The sequence below is a fragment of the Glandiceps talaboti genome, chromosome 13 (genome assembly GCF_964340395.1).
Source record: "Glandiceps talaboti chromosome 13, keGlaTala1.1, whole genome shotgun sequence".
In the NCBI taxonomy this organism is placed as follows: Eukaryota; Metazoa; Hemichordata; class Enteropneusta; family Spengelidae; genus Glandiceps; species Glandiceps talaboti.
The window spans coordinates 11,311,948-11,329,662 of record NC_135561.1 but is presented as its reverse complement, the minus strand read 5'-3'; the positions used below and the strand labels follow the sequence as shown (position 1 = coordinate 11,329,662).

The window sequence follows — 17,715 nt, the reverse complement described above, 5'->3', positions numbered from 1 at the left end:
CCATATTTGGTTTAATTACTTGGATATTGAGAGAATGGGGTATTTTTTTACGCCCAGTGGCGTGCTATTAATGTAGCAGACACTGACAGATCAACCGTGCTTTGAAGGTTTTTAATTGATGTACACTACACCACAGGTTTGGTGAAATGGAACCTTTCCATCACCGTCCAATAAATCAATGTAATCACGGGCGGGATCGTTGTTCGTCTTGGAGCGTGCATGGTGATCCTTTCAAATACAATCCCTAAGGTATATCCTGCAAATGTTCTTTTTTGTTACCTTTTCAATTTTGAGAAATCACGTGTTAATAGAAAATGACAGAGTATAATGATGACATTTCAGATGACAACATCAGCCTTGTGGAACTCGATTTGAAACTATATAAAGGGCTGTGTCCGGTGTTTTGGGATAAATTTCAGGTATTCCGAGAGTCAACACATTGCAACGTGCTCCTCGCCCAGATACTGCTTCGTGTAAGAAGATTCACTCACCAATAATGAATTGGTGTTTGTTTTTTTTGGCGATGATCCCAATATTGGGGATAGTTGCAAGCCTTCCTAGTGGGTACGATTTTTGGGGAGAGGATCCTGTCGACGTTGAAGAGGAACATGGACGCGAAAGACGGCAAATCGTCGACGACTACTTCATAAAAACGAAACCAGCAAGTAAGTCTACTACAATAATAATGTAATTAATTATTTTGCACTTTCCTACTCTGTTCTCAAGAGCGCTTTCAGGGACCTTTAACAACACAACGGTCCAATATACTTCCTCAATTCCCAAGGGAGCATACAATCCCCATGCAGCCTCTATAAGCTCATATGATTCCAGCAGTCACATTGCTACTTCTATCCTACCGGGTTTCGAATTGTACAGTTTCTTGGTTGAATGTGGCACACTATGCGTCCAGCTCGAACCTGTACCGTACATATTGAGGTCAACTCTCCCTATTCCATTATGATGTGGCTATATATTTACGTTTGAAAAATGACATTATGTCCAATCTGCAAATATTCTACAGGTTCTATTACAAGTCAAAACGTCTACTGCAAATGGGTAACGTCTGTTAACACGAGTCGACATACTTGAAAGACTAGACGTCAATACGCTAAAGGTTAACTTGCTGTAAATATTATAAAGTATTTACAATTCTATATATTGAATGACGTCATTACGTGCTTTGATTTCTGAGTCACAAGTATTACTGAAGCTTAGACCAATTTGCTGCAACAATATCTAGTACTTCGAGTTCTGATGTCGGTGGCGCTACGTCATGATTCTTCGGTCGTACCGGGCCAGAGATTTCAGATCGCAGGGTACAAGATTTACCAAATTTACACGGCCAAGTTACATCTTACTGATACGAAAGTACAGAATCGCCAATAAAAAACAATGACCTACAAAAAAAGTACAGAACCTCATCGCATTGCCCCTAGTAAACTTGCAAACGCGTTCGATATGGAAATGCATTAATGGTAGACCGTCTCACTCTTTAATAATTATGTAAGACAATTCCGTCATTCACTCTAAAGGGGCATAGTTTGTGTCTTTATGTTATTGGTACGTGGTGTAGTTAATGAAATACCATTTTAAGCTCTTCTAACTGTAGCAGACAATATTTATCGGAAACATCAATCTTCACAAGCGCCAATTTAGTGACAGAGAAAATAACTAAAACGAACTCTGTGTGTGTGGGGGGTGCGTGTGTGTGTATGTATGTATGTATGTGTGTATGTATGTATGTATGTATGTATGTATGTATGTATGTATGTATGTATGTATGTATGTATGTATGTATGTGTGTGTGTGTTCGTTTGTGTGTGTGTGCGTGCGTGCTTGCGTCGGTGCTTGGTTATATGTGTGTTCGTGTGTGCGCGCGCATGTTGGGGGCGTGTGTGCGTGCGTGTCATATCCTGTCGCATGAGTGAAACACCAAGGTATGTTTATTTCTCCTATGATAATACATTGTGTAGTACCTAGAAGTACTTTAAACCTACACTACCTGCAACTGGTGATTTAATTTTTTCGATCAACCAACCGACAATATATTCGTAGAAAATTGTCCCAAAATGCAATAATTAGACACTCTGTAGATGTCAATTAGAGGTCTGCTTATCTATAAATAGTATAGTAATAAGTTAAATACGTGATTCATTGGAGCACTAATTTTGGGGTGCGAACCCAAAAAATCAATTTGTTTTGATGCGATGCACCATACTATGTGTACTGCTACACGAGTATGCATACGAACAGGTAAGTACTATTCAGGGCGTACAATGTAACGCCGGATCAAGTCAGATTCAGACAACTGTCGACCGGTCCAATTGACCTGACCTACCGCTTTAATTAAAGTTAGAGAATGGCCTCTACCGGATAATAAATATGTATTACGATTTTCACTATAAATCAAAATTGTCATTTTGGACGTCAAAGTGACAACATTATTTCATATCACTGTTCATAATAAATGTTGTCATTTTATATAAACTTTAATTTAGGCTAAATAATTGAATTAATTAATTAATTTCTACTGACCTAGTTAGACAGCGTATATCATAATTATGACAATGATTTACAACGGCCAAACTGTCATGAATGTCACTATGACGTCATACCAAGTCATACTTTTTCATGTGACATAAATTTCCTCGTTGACTTTGAATTTCAGTTGGCATTGAACTTAAAGGGGTATAGACCAGACCTAGCTTAATATCTTTTTCAGGGAGATTTTTTCCCATATGAAGAATAACACATATAGAACTATGCTCGCCATAAAATTCAGTCACAGGGGTGAACATCTCCGGAATTCGTTACCTGAATATATAAATTAGACTAAATCTTTTAAACACTTCAATTATAGAGACACATTTTTCTGCCTAACCTTTATTCATATATCTGGAGGTATAATGTCACACTGTGTGTATTTCTATATTGTAATGTATTTTAGAATTTGTAAGTGGACGTGGACTTTTGCGTGATTGTCGATTTGATGTATGAGGGCGTCGATGGTCAGAAGCCGACCCCTCAACGCTTTGAGTTGTTTGTAATACATTACTTATTGATAGCAAATACATAAAACTGTGGTCTATAGCAGTTACTACCAAATTAGAGTCACTGTAGAATTTCAATTTTGCAGACTAATGTTTATTATATTCCACACGTTTTGTTGTTACAAATTATACAAACAAATTTCAGGCAACGATAGCGCGCGCACGCACGCATTAAAAGTCAACTTCATAAACAAAATAATGATAATTAGGTCTAGATCTTGTCCCGTGCTTTATTCAAATTTCTCGGAGTACGCAATGTTCCAGATCTGAATGGAGTTGAGAAGTTGATAAAATATTAACAGCACTTTATCATTTTTTTCTTTCGATAGCACGCCCTCATGATTTCGCCAGAGTTCTTAATAATTCCATATTATTCTACGAGGCACAGAGATCTGGCAAGTTGCCAAAGACCAATCGTATTGCCTGGAGAGATGATTCTTGTGTGCATGACGTGGGAAATCAAGGGGAGGATTTAGATGGTGGCTGGTATGATGGTAGGTACAATGACTAGATAGTGTGGAATATATTCACCAAATAATATGAAGACCAAGGTATTCTTAAAGGCCGGCTAGGTCCAGTACAGTTTGAATTAGTGTTGAAATTGAGGTGTGTGAGAAAAAAACAGATGTCTAATAGAAAAAGTTTGTCAAGAACAAAAGCGTATTTTCTTTAGTCAACTCATTTTTCAAGTACTCGGGTACATTACGGTCTGTGATTGTGTATAAAAACAATGATATGGTTAAAAGGTAAGATAGCATCTCCTAAACACTGTGAAATTAACACCAGTCCTTCACTACACAATATTCTTTTAAATGCTAGTGAAATTTTTTTCTGTATGCAAAATGTGGTGATGACGTCATCATTTAAGTATCAAAACCGGGAGGACAAAGACTCCAGAAATCGCCGAATTGAAACATTATACATTATTTTCGATTGTTATGTTACAATATCTAGGTAGAAAGAAATTTGTAAATTAATCGAATCAACTCTGCCTGGGGCGGCGCTATCATTATTAGCGAAAGTCGTTCCACTGATGTCAAGTCACAGAAGACTCATAATGTATGACAGCACGGACAGGTGGCAAATTTGTATGTCATTATATATATATATATATATATATATATATATATATATATATATATATATATATATATATATATATATATATATATATATATATATATATATATATATATAACTGCACTCGTCTCAAATTAAAATGGTGCCGCATTATTCTTTTATTATTTTTGTCTACAGCTGGCGACAATGTCAAGTTCAACTTCCCCATGGCCTGGTCAACGTCGGTGTTGGCATGGGGATTCATTGAATTCATGGATGCATACGAAGAAGCCGGCCTGAAGGAAGATATGCTGGACAGCATCAGGTGGACATGTGATTATTTCATTAAATGCCATACAGATTCCAACGTGTATTATTACCAGGTAAATACTAATACAATGAAAATCACAGGACCAGAAAAAAAAACGTCGCCTGGTTCGACAAAAATCTTACTAACACTGCTACATTTTATCGTCTGGTCCAACTGCAAAGGGAAAGTTTTAATTAATGCCAAGACATGATTAGATAGAATCCAATATGGCCGCCTAAAACTGGTCAATGTAAACAATTATCCATTTCCCTGAAAACAAGGTTGTGAAACCCCACATTTCTTTCATCATGACAAAACGACCAGGAACAAAATTTCATATGGCAAATCTTTGGAGAGATTTGAATGATCTTTATTTTCCGAGAAATTGGTCCCATTGCACACTATACCTTAAGTATGATAATTGACTCATCACAATACATATAGTTATTAATAACACTTTGATTAGTGACTAGTGCTCAAATAAAAGAGCTGACTGTCTTACCTTTGTGTCAGGTTGGAGATGCCGATGTAGATCACAAGGAATGGAATCGTCCCGAAGACTTGACGTACGAACGAACACCTTTCAGAGTTAAAGGAACAGACAAGGGAACTGACGTCGTTGGCTTAGCAGCTGCAGCCTTGGGTTCATGTGCGGTAGCATTTAAACAAGCAGGAAGTAAGTGTTACCATTGTTAGCTTAACCTCATCCCTCATTTAATTTCATTTCCCCTCAAGAACTTATTTAATGCCAGAAAAACAAGGCTTCGGAGGAGACACAGGCCCCCTCAAATATTTTACTTGTATGTGACTTATCGTGCAAGTCTGGGTAATTGGTAAACCTTTTATTATTTTTATATTTTTGAGAGATGTTTTTATTGTAGTCAGAAGAAGTAGTTAGCATCACTACATTTCAGAAATTAATTACTTTATAATTCCTATATACTGTCACTGGACCAATTCAAGAAACTGCAGAAAATTACCCCATTTTTTTAGGTGATTGTCGAGTGTGATTTTACGATTGACAAAGAAACATTCTTTTGTTTGTATCCCTTGTACAATGAATTTGCAGGATGTAAAATGTGGTACCTTCTCATTTCAATGCCTTACGTAAATAAATTTCTTTGCAACCAACCAACCCGGCAACAAACGAAAGTTTAATAGATTTGGTAATAACGTATCAGCCAAAAGATACTGCTCTGCTGAGATCATGGCTCGCATACAAAGGTGTTAGCTGCAGTTTGAAAAGAACTTTTGCCAAAATGACTTCATAACTTCACTGTCATAAAATAAGTACATCACTTCCAGACCACAAATCTACTTGGCATGGGATCATTTTATGTAATTGTGCATTTGTCATCAGAATACTGTGTGATAGTTTCCATTGAAAGTTTCTAGGTTTTGTGTTAATTGTAAGTTTAAAAGGGTATTAAAGTGATAAATTACTTCCCAATCAATCTTGAACTGTACAGTGGTTTCCAAAGCTAAATTAAAATACACTTGTGAGTGAGATGGCATTAAATATTTCAGTATGGGTTTAGGAGTAATAATTTTTGCGTTTTCAATGATACAAATTGTAACAAGCAACTGTAAAATTCATCGTTGGTGGCATTTTTTTCCTTGTCTAAAGCTTTGAGGATTTGACATGTCTGGGTTTGCCTGCCACCTTTTTTTGAATAGATTGGATGACACCCCATCATTTGACAAATACATGCTGTGGCATAATGTTGCAAAACATAGTCATTCCAGTCTAAATGTTTCCTCTTCTGTAACTGAAACTAATCTGATGCAAACTTGAAATGACTTGTTTACATACCTCAAATGTAATAATGTAAACGTTAAATGTTAAATGCTAGACAAGAAAAAGAATAGAAATCATGATATGTTCTCACAGCTCATCTATAATAATAGTTTGATGACTAGTTGCAGAGTAAAATGTTTTCAAGGAATTAATTTGTGACAAATATGATTCATTTGTGTTTCTAAAGGCAAGGAAAGGTTTGAATTATTTTCGTTTTAGACTGTTATTTTGTACCGATTGGGGTACAGCGTATACTAAATGATGAAAATTAATGCCGAATATTAATATATTTTTCTAATACTATTTTCTGTAAAAAAAAAGTTTTTATTTTTTTCAATTTTCATTCACAGAGGGCGGTCGCGCAGCTATTTATAGAGATGAGGCGCTAGATTTGTATAGAATGGCGACGAGGAGGTTAGGAACCTACAAGTATGGTAATTACTACCAGTAAGTTAGCCTCTGTGTTGGTGTTGGGGGCGCTGTTGTTCTGTTTCATACTACAAATATCGTGTTGGGGGCGCTGTTGTGTTTCTTACTACAAATATCGTTGCAATTGTGGTATGAAATGAAATTTTATTTCATGATATCATCACTACGATTTTACGGTCAATAATTTTTTGTCCATTTATCTATAGCTATTTATTAATAAGTAGTAAATAAATTAATTTATTAGTTAGTCAACCAACCAACCAATCAATCAATCATTTACTTAACCAATCAATCAATTTATCGATTATTTATTAATGTGTTTATTCATTCATTCTTTCTTTATTCATTTATTCATTTATTCAGTTCATTCATTCATTCAGTCAGTCAGTCAGTCAGGCTGTCAGTCAGTCAGTCAGGCTGTCAGTCAGTCAGTCAGTCGGTTGCCCACTCACCCACCCACCCAACCATTAGGTGTTTTGCATAGAATGTACAGAGAATGACCATACCTATAATGTTTTCGTCTATCTATCTTTTTTCAAAGTTCAAAGTGAGTGCGTCTTTTACAGAGGTAACGAACCTAGTTTTATTTCAAAATCTATATATTTGCATACCAAACACTTGATGTTAGCAATCATAACGAAAAGAACTATAGCGACAATTTTTTTAACACTCAAGGAACGTAAAATGGGAGGACGAACTAGTCTGGGCATCGATATGGGTTTATCGTGCGTCAGGTGAAGAGAAATATTTGGAAGAAGCTGTAAAAATGTACGAGAAGTACGCATTGAAAGGACGGTCTTGGAACTTTGCTTGGGGCGATTCTAGAGAGGGGTCTAAGGTAAGCCTTTCATAATACCTACAACCTAAGCAGTCATAGGAGTCCTTAGATAGGTATTGTGACCTGTTTCAATAAGATCATCATCTTTCATTACGTGTACCAACTTTCAATTATGTAACCACAAGCATAATTGTGCAGTTGAACTTGCATATAGCTATCTTGAATGGTGCATCCATCATCTCAGATTCTGTATAACCGTGGCTATAAGGGACAGGTCAGTTTCTCCAGCCTGAGGGGCGGTGGATTCTTAAGTCGGGCCGGCAAAAACTCACTGACCTCCCCCCCCCCCCATCTGTAAAACCAAAAACAGGCTGACCCCTATCACTTAATGCTAAAACATGATGACCCACCCCCCACCCCCCATATATAATATTCAAGACAGGTATTTTTTGTGGACTGCTTGACTGTCTTGCATATATACGTTATGAGATCCCATGTTAGCACTATCATAATTATAATTATTGACTACACAGGGTAAATATATTCCAAAAGGAGTTTCATAGCATCTTGACAATGAAAGGTGGGGGAAAGCTTGAGAAGGGAACATGTACATCTCTTATGGGGGTCCAAGGGGTCTTCCCCTAGAAGCCCTGGAGGCTTTTTACTCTGAAAAGTCAATTTTGAGACTATTCAGACCCTTTCAGACAATAATTTCCAAGCTTTACAAGACAGCACCAACATGTGAAAAGCAACTACATGGGGTTGAAATACTTTTGAAATATAGTTTCATAGCATCTTGACAGTAAGAAGAGCTTGAGACTGGGATATGTCCACCTCGTTTGGGGGTTCCAAGGGGGTCTCCCTCTAGAAGCCCTGGAGGATTTTTACTCTTAAAGCCAATATTTAGGCTATTCAGACCCCTTCAAGCAATAACTCAATCCATGCTTTACAAGACAGCAAGTATCAAGTATCAGAAACTATTCTTTATAACTTACATAGGGTTGAAATATGTTCTTAAACAGTTAAATGGCATCATTATATACATGTAGTAAAGGTCAGTACATCTGGTAAGATCATTTGTAGGGGAGATTTGGAGATTAAGGCAATTTTAGACTACCTTGGCAAACATTTCACATCTTTAATAGACAATATCTCAAATTAGAATTTGGTGAAAATATTTACGTTTAATACCATTATGACAGTAAAAAGGTTGTTGGTGCATCTGATAGTTGGTTGAATGCATGAGTGACCTCTGGGGGTGAGGGAGTCCAGATCTGCAGTTTTGTGTTTCTATTAAGGCAATGTTTAGGTTATTCATAGCCTTTGAGGTAATATTTCCAAGCTTCAAATAGCCAACGTTAATGTAAGCTTTAAATGAGTTTCCCATGTCACATAAAAATGGCCCTGTAACATTGGTATAGGAGCATTAATATTGCATGTATAGTAAAGTCACCAGTATGTTAGAGAATTTAGGTGGTCATACCTAGTGTATAATAGAAACTAGAATCTGATGAGATATGGTGATTTGTAGTGTCAACAACATGTAGTGTCCAAAATAGAAAGTGTATTAATACCTTCTGACAAGTTCATAGTAACGAGTAGAACATTTTAGATTAACATCTTTTATAAACTGTCTATGAAGATTACCATTACGAAACCTTCAAGTTCACTTTTGCCCCAAAGTGCAATATAAGTGAAGCACTGATTGCGAAACAGCCAAGCATTTACACGACATGTTCTGTAACTAGTGTGGTAGCTAGGTAATACATGTATATGTATATTTGTAGTTATGTTTGAACTAATAAGTAATATTAAAGAATTCATGTAAGAAACAGGGATAAGAACAAACATTTACATCTACCTCATTTCAGACAAGGCTATATGCCATTGTAGAAAAAGGATCTTTTTCTTCCATCACAATCCAAAACACAATGACCCCCCCATCCACAATTTTGAAAACAGCATGACCCCCCCCCCCACTGCCAATTTCAAAAACAGGGTGCCCCCCCCCCTACAAATCCTCCACCCCCGAAGAAACTGACCGGTCCCTAAAAAATCCATAAGTCTTTCATCTGATCATGATATTACTTGTTATTCCCCCATCACCCCCTGGAAAATTTGTTTAGCAAAAAATACAGACAGCCAAATATATCATATCCATGCTATACACCACCACCACCACCCCCAACCAATCACCCCCACCCCAGCCCACTCCACTCCGGAGAACGACATGTCCTTAGGAGCAGTGCTAGACTGGCACAGTCCTTGGAAAAAAATTTGTCTCATCGTCTTTGAATGTTTTTACTTTGTTAATCATTTCAAGTCTTGGGAAGGAAAGTGTGGTGAACTTATCAAATATTTTTCTAGTTACAAGATGGGCCCTTGGGAAGCTACTAGTAATTGGGGGGGGGTGACCACATTTTCCTTGAAATAAAGACAGATTCAAAAACATTATGAGAAAAAAAATCTCCTAAGGGACTGGTGCCAGTGTAAAACAAAGCGTTACAGTTTGGATTGCCAATGGCATATAGCTAGTCACTATCACCAGTTTTTATCTTTTCACAGCTATTGTTGTACCAACTAACTAACGATGATATGTATAAGGATCATGTGGAGAATTACCTCGACTGCATTATGCCATTTACATCGCCTCAGTTATATACACCAAGGGGACTGTTCCACAGATCTGATTGGGGATCATTGAGATATTCAGGTTGGTGTATTGAAACATTGCCCTATGAATATATTGTCTCTTTTGCCAAAGTGTGTGTTGTTTACCATTATAGACACACTAGCTTGTTCGCGTTACTCACATACACACAAAACAACAGATGTGTTACATGTGTACCCAATTGGACCTTGTCGGAGTAACTGGTATTCAAACATTATGGATATATATTCAAACATAGTTATTATGGTCTACCCAAAATAAGATGAATGAATACAAACACCCCTTACTAATATTATAGCATTTGTGTATTATTTGAGTGGCATGTAACACAACATAACAATTATGAAAAACTTGTCCACTGTGCTACATAGGTAAGGGATAGGATTAGGGTTAAGGTTAGTGTTGGGGTTAGGTACCGTAACATTAAACCATGTAAATCAAATTGCGGCTGACAACCATATAGTGAATTAATTGTCAGGTGTGATGTGAGGAGAGCAGTCACAATGGGTCTCACAGGAGCAAAACGGGAACAGTTGGGTAAGATATTAGAGATAATATTGTGGTGATGTCGACATCGGTCCCGACAATGTAAGGAGTGTGCCCATCTAGTGTTTGGGAGTTAATTTCTGGCCTTCAGCTCAGCCACTGAGATCCAAACAAATGTATTGGTTAAAGCAGTGCCAATTTCATACCAGTCCACTCTGATGGTAGTAGTTGGAAATAACCAAATACCTTAAAACTTTCGACGTGGTGGCAGCAGTGGGATAAAGTCTTTAAACAATTTATTCTGGGACTAGTGTTCTTTTCCATGTCTGACAGCATTTAAAATATGGTGTGTGTTTTTAAATATGTTAACGGGGAGGGTCATGATTCAGAGAAAGGAAATTAAGGGAGAGTCACTTTTGTGCACGATAGATTCAGGGAAGGGTCATATTTTACGCAACAGCCAGGGTCTGATTTCCTGTGAACCTAACCCCTGTAATTACTGAGGATTCCCTAAAGTTATCGGCCCAAGCGTACTCAAAACGGAATTGATTTCACAACCGTTGAGGGTTAACAAAATATCTACCAATAACAAGATTCATACATATCAGGAAAGCATGAAGCCCCTTGTCACATTATTACCATCACGTTACAATTTACATTTTATCATAACGACATCTACTTTTCAGCTGGAGTTTCCTTAATAGCATTGGTTGCCGCAAAACATGGTATGAAGCCGAATGTGTACCGAGAGTTTGCATGCAACCAGACTAATTACATGCTTGGTGATCATGAACATCATAGTTTTGTTATTGGATATGGAAAAGATCCGCCATGCAGACCACATCACAGAGCAAGGTAATATTACCATTCTGCATGTTCTAGTTAGTAAACTTTGATTCGTGCTTTTAAAAAAGTTAAACACGAACGTCTTCGACTTTTTTCACACGAAAACTGACTCGACATTTTACAAGTAGATGCAAGATGGATGAGCCGTATGCTGGCATTTTCCGTACATAACATTTTAGTTGCATTGTGAAGGACTGATCTAGACGACAACCCCATCTCTCGATAAAACCTAAAATTATCTAAAACGTTGACACACAAAAATTATATGCAACATAATGATTTAATTCTGAAAAGAGAACAACATCTGAAGACGTTTGATTTCATCAGTACATCACAACTGTACACTGCACTGCGAACTTTTTTTGAAACTTGAATCAATTTGCAACGTAAAGGTTTGGTGTCGTCATTCAACGTCCAAGCACAGACTTCAACATTTTTGTTCAACTTCAGTTAGAATATATGACACAATTTTGAAATTCTTAAGTGTACCCTTAAGGATTATACTGAGTTTCAGTTAATACTCTTTACAGCTCATTTCAAGCTAGTGTTCACTGGCTATGTTTGATACAGCCTCGCTGAAACCAATAAGTAACTACACATACTGCAAGATTGCGCCCGCATTTCTGAATCAAGTTGTAGTATGTTTATGAAATGGTTTATTACATTTAGACAAATATGTAGCAATGTAAGAAATTGGGATCTTGCTATGCTAAAGCATAGAATTTGTAGTCTGTTATTAGTTTATTAGCTGTTTCAAACAGAACAACTATACACTGACATGACATGACACAGTCTGTACATCCTCCTCCCAAATGTAATCAGGGATTGCTATAAGAATAACTAGTATGAGGTGCTTTGTGTTGAATTATGAACAATGAGGATATATTCAGACAATCTTGAGTTGTCCCATTTACATCAACAATTTGTTTACTGCCCAGCTCCTGTCCAGCTCCCAATCAACCCTGTAACTGGCAAAACGCCATGCATTCACGCATTTACATCAACGATCTGTTTACTGCCCAGCTCCTGTTCAGCTCCCAATCAACCCTGTAACTGGCAAAACGCCATGCATTTACGCATTTACATCAACGATCTGTTTACTGCCCAGCTCCTGTCCAGCTCCCAATCAACCCTGTAACTGGCAAAACGCCATGCATTTACGCATTTACATCAACGATCTGTTTACTGCCCAGCTCCTGTTCAGCTCCCAATCAACCCTGTAACTGGCAAAACGCCATGCATTTACGCATTTACATCAACGATCTGTTTACTGCCCAGCTCCTGTCCAGCCCCCAATCAACCCTGTAACTGGCAAAACGCCATGCATTTACGCATTTACATCAACGATCTGTTTACTGCCCAGCTCCTGTCCAGCTCCCAATCAACCCTGTAACTGGCAAAACGCCATGCATTCACGCATTTACATCAACGATCTGTTTACTGCCCAGCTCCTGTCCAGCTCCCAATCAACCCTGTAACTGGCAAAACGCCATGCATTCACGCATTTACATCAACGATCTGTTTAATGCCCAGCTCATGTCCAGCCCCCAATCAACCCTGTAACTGTCAAAACGCCATACATTTACGTCAACGATATATCTGTTTACTGCCCAGCTCCTGTCCAGGTCTCGATGAACCATGTACTTGGGCGAACGCCATGCTTAACGAGGGTTGTAATTACCATGAGTTGACGGGTGCTTTAGTTGGTGGACCGGACAAAAATGATGAATGGTTGGATAAGAGAGGAGATTACTACAAGAATGAAGTAGCGTGCGACTACAATGCTCCATTTCAAGGAGTAATGGCAGGTAAAGAGAAAATACTTTTAAAGGGGCAATATCTGCAAGTGGTATATTTTTTTAATGTTTTGTTAGGTAAAATAGCCAGATGGAAGCACAATAGGATACTAACAATTCTAAATTATGTTGTGACAATTTCTCCTTCTATTTTTTTTTCAGGTCTTCATAAACTCCGGTTAGATAGAGACCTTCCACCAGCATGCTTCATTCTGAATAGTCGAGTGTAACGCAATACATGATTGGAAGGTTGAGATTACCACCATTTGACGACGGCAAGGAACCATTTGACTAATTCTGGAATTTGTTCCAGAAATAATTTTAGATCTATTATAGTTGTAAATATTGCGCAAAATGTTTGGTTTTTAAGAATATGACATTAAGCAGCTTAATTTCGCTAATATATTGAATATCGCTTAAATATAAATCTGCTACATTTCAACTGAAGTTATTAAATATGGATTTATTAAATATCAGGACCATTAATCGCCAATGTTTATATCGGTGTACCATATGCAAATGAGATGAACTAGTTACATATTTGTTCTCAGAAATGAAATATATATTGAAATCGAGGATTTTCATTCGCGAAATATGTTATAATGTAAAAACGTTAATTCCAAATACAAACTTCAAAATTGTTACCTGAACTTTTCAACTGCTGTTAAGCATAGATGGATGGCGATACAAATTTCCAGACACCTGTGACCCTTATTAGGCTCATGTGTTCAGCGTTCACGTGTTCTGAAATGTTGGTATACCTTTTGACAAGTTTGTAAGTTGCAGTCACAAATTTCAGGTAATGATGTTTAATTTTGTGTCTGGAACCAAAGTCTACTTTTGAATGGAGTAGATTGCCAAAATTTTCATTATTCAGTATTCTATCGATGGTTTAATCGGCAGTGTTGTATTTGTATATTTAGTGTCGTCGTTACCAGAAGGGAATATGAAAATCAAATTCTCATTTGCATAGTTTGTGCGATATTGTGAGCAAATTAGCATAATAACGATATTACAAATTGTGGTTCGTAGGCCAATTCACATGACTGCATACACTTGTGTTAATATGCATTTTACAATTGCATATATATGATTATGATTGTAGAATGTCTTAATTTCGACTTTTCTTGATGACATCATAAGTCTTCCTAGATTTAGTTTGTTAGATTTAGTTGCAATAAGTTGAATAAAGCATATCAAAATATAAATTGGGTTGCACTGTTGGTATATTTCCAGGATGTATGGCTATGAAAGTTAAATTGTTTACATTAACAAACTGCGAATTTGAGTCGTGGAATATGTACACTTGAATTTTTACATGATGATGATGATGATGGTGGTGGTGGTGATGATGATGATGATGATGATGATGATGATGATGATGATATTTCAATATTACAAGCACAAACAAAATTAAACACATTGACAGGAAAAATGTATTAAAATGTTTCAATAATCAATATTCAAATATATTCTTGCCCTTTCTTATACGCAGTTTCATACTATGTCCTCAGATGTCAATAGATAAATTTATGTTCAATAGGCGGCTCAAAAACTATTCTTGGAATATACTTGGTTCTGAAGTGGTCAAAAGGGAGAAAACAAGTAGGAAGTGGTTTTCATCTTCAACCTCAGCTGAGTCACAGAGCAGGCTTAATCATTGGATTCTCTCAATATTGTGCTTTCTATACGGAGGTAATGAGAAGTGCAACGAAAACATACCAACATTTATAAATGAATTGGTATATTTAAAACATATAGGTACTTTCAGTTTCGAGGGAAACCTTGAAATTACAATATAGTAGATAGCTCATTGAGCACACATCACTCTGCCAAGTTAAAAATAAATACTCTTTGAAATTCTCTACAACTGTTTTAACAAAACTATTTAAATATATACCTTTTTCGTTTTCCCATACTGTAACATCATTTAAATTTGCCAGTGAGAGCAAATTTTCGACCTTTTTCTCTCAGGTTGGCCTTGACCTGATACTAGAAACTTCGATGTTATATAACATGTCATAGTATTTACAAGGATATCTATACCTTGGCATGTTTAGCAACTTAGCCTAATATTTGACACAACGTTTTGCGGTGTACAAGTAGATCGACTATCTGCCACTGTGACATTCTCCCAGCACGACAACATTTGGCGAATTGCTAAAAACTCCTTAAGAGAACGACACTCCAGGTATTTGAATTTTTTTCTAATGGTTCATGCTGTTAGTAACCCCATATCTCAGATCCATAGGTCAAAATGGGTAAAATCATCATGTCAAATAATGTTTTAAAAGCAAAGTATGGGAAGCATCCCTGTCTTTCTAGTTGCACTCAGTAAACTAAAAAAAAAATTTCTGGCTTGCTGCGCTAGTGTTTTCGTTGCCATAGACCAATTTAGACACAAAAATAAAATCCCTAAGTATTTGTAAATATGACAATTTCCATCGGTTTCCCCTTATAGGGCCACCTCTCTTTCTTGGAAAGGGGCCCACTTGCCTTGAAAGCTTGTAACAACTTTGGCCTTGGATAAATTGACAACTAATTTCCATCTGTCACAATAATTAAACTATTAAGTTGACGCTGCAGCCCTATTATTGTTTCAGAAACCAGAGCCACGTCATCCGCGAAAATACAATATTCAATTGTCTGGCAACAGTCTATTCTGATGTCACAGCAACAGGAAATGACGATGTGTATAGTCTTTTACTTTTCATTGGGCAGGATGGGAAATTTGACAGCAATGGAGACTATAAGCTTCAAACCATGCCGGGCTAAGTTATCTTTGGAAAATAAAATGTTTCAGTCACAGATAGTAAGGTTAAAGATAAAGTACGGGAACTGAATTTACTCTGAAAGTCAAATTCAAAGTTCTAAAATATCTCCATATGAAAGCCTGGCCCATTTGATAGATTGGAGTGTCCACCATCTCGTTACAACGCCTCCCCCCTCCCCCCGCCCGCCACGTCGATTGATGTTAAGAGTATAATGCTTGTATGACTATATAAACACAGATTGGAAATCACGTAAATGATACTGTATTGTTTACTGTTTTTTTCTTCGTAAATATGGTCAGAGTTTTATATATGGATATTTATTATAGTAAGGGTTGACATGTGTATTGGGCTCAAGAATAATTAGTGCCATCTGGAGACCAATATTCACCCAAACAGTCATAATCAAAGGTTACATTGAAGGATCCAAATAATCAACAGAAATGTGCTTATATTAGTAACATTTGAAAACTTTGTACATGTCTGTGAGTGAGACAGTACTTTTATATAGCATTTGTTGAGAAATAAGGGTACATGCATATAGGTTGGAAAACTGGTTTGGACGTAATCTCAATTGGACTTCACTATGAAATGTGGAAATTACATGAGATAGCTATAAAACTGAGATATCCGTGTTTTACTTACAATAATTTTGCTCTTAGAACTACATGTGTGTAAGCATAGACCCAAATGGTGTAAGTGAACCAGGTTTAAATTATGAACAAACTTGAATAGCCTTCGCCAAAGGGATGTGCACACCAAATAATCAGTGTAATCCGACCACCGGTTTCAGTGAAGAAGTCGAAAATATCAGTTTTGACCAAAAATATCAAAACAAAATCGCAAAAATAGAACATTACTCATATCAACTTGGTATTAACAAACCTGAATAGCCTCCCCAAAGGGACATGCACACCAAATATTAGAGAAATCCAACAATCTGTGAGAAGAAGATGGAAATTTGGACGACAGACGACGGACAATGATGGAGAATCAACCTAACCGATAAGTTCCGCTTAGCTGTTGCTGAGAGCGGAACTAAAACGAGTACATACTCAATATATGGCAATCATCAATCATCAATCATCAATCATCAATCATCAATCATCAATCATCAATACATGAAATAATTTGTATCACTTTCATGACATTCATTCATTCATTCATTCATTCATTCATTCATTCATTCATTCATTCATTCATTCATTCAAAAAACGTTCTTAATTGTAGTGACAGTAATCGATACACGCGGGCACAACTTTTTTTCTCTCAAGGAGATTCATGTTTAAAATTGTGTACTTTTGCTTTGTTAGTTGGTTATCTATTTTATCTATTTGTTTATTTATTTGTTTGTTTGTTAGACACTTTTTTTACTTTCTTGGTTGGTAGCATTGCATTGTTTACACTATCTTGAACCAACACATTGTGTTCTTCAAGAACACTCGCCTACTGGAAGTGTATTTTTGTTTTCTTATTTTTTATCAATATTGTTACTATTATTGTTGTTCTTGTTGTTATTATTATTATTATTATTTCACTAGTATTTTAAGCGACTACTCTTCTAGGTTACAGATTTCAAATAAGTGCTTATGACGACTGTTATCCTGTAACAAAATGGATGAAATATAAGTGAAAAAAATGAACCACAACAGTCACGTATCTATAAAGTCAACCACTGGAATATTCTATGCGGCATTTCAAATGATTTATTTCAGAGAAAT

General features: G+C 36.7%; 1 protein-coding gene across 1 annotated transcript; it reads left to right on the top strand.

Moving 5' to 3' along the window:
• Positions 1 to 428: 428 nt before the first annotated feature.
• Positions 429 to 14,351, top strand: LOC144444703 (endoglucanase F-like). The gene is made up of 10 exons (XM_078134223.1): positions 429 to 665; positions 3,380 to 3,544; positions 4,308 to 4,492; positions 4,933 to 5,095; positions 6,568 to 6,664; positions 7,322 to 7,484; positions 9,990 to 10,137; positions 11,268 to 11,436; positions 13,042 to 13,235; positions 13,386 to 14,351. The coding sequence occupies exons 1-10, from the start codon at positions 497 to 499 to the stop codon at positions 13,451 to 13,453; spliced, it is 1,521 nt and encodes a 506-aa protein (XP_077990349.1). The 5' UTR covers positions 429 to 496; the 3' UTR covers positions 13,454 to 14,351.
• The last annotated feature ends 3,364 nt before the right edge of the window (positions 14,352 to 17,715 follow it).

Excerpts from the sequence above, each read along its gene's own strand:
- LOC144444703 (XM_078134223.1), top strand. The coding sequence starts at position 497 with ATGAATTGGTGTTTGTTTTTTTTGGCGATGATCCCAATATTGGGGATA. Across the intron at positions 3,545-4,307 it reads AGATGGTGGCTGGTATGATG|CTGGCGACAATGTCAAGTTC; the intron begins GTAGGTACAATG and ends TTTTGTCTACAG. Across the intron at positions 6,665-7,321 it reads AAGTATGGTAATTACTACCA|GAACGTAAAATGGGAGGACG; the intron begins GTAAGTTAGCCT and ends TTAACACTCAAG.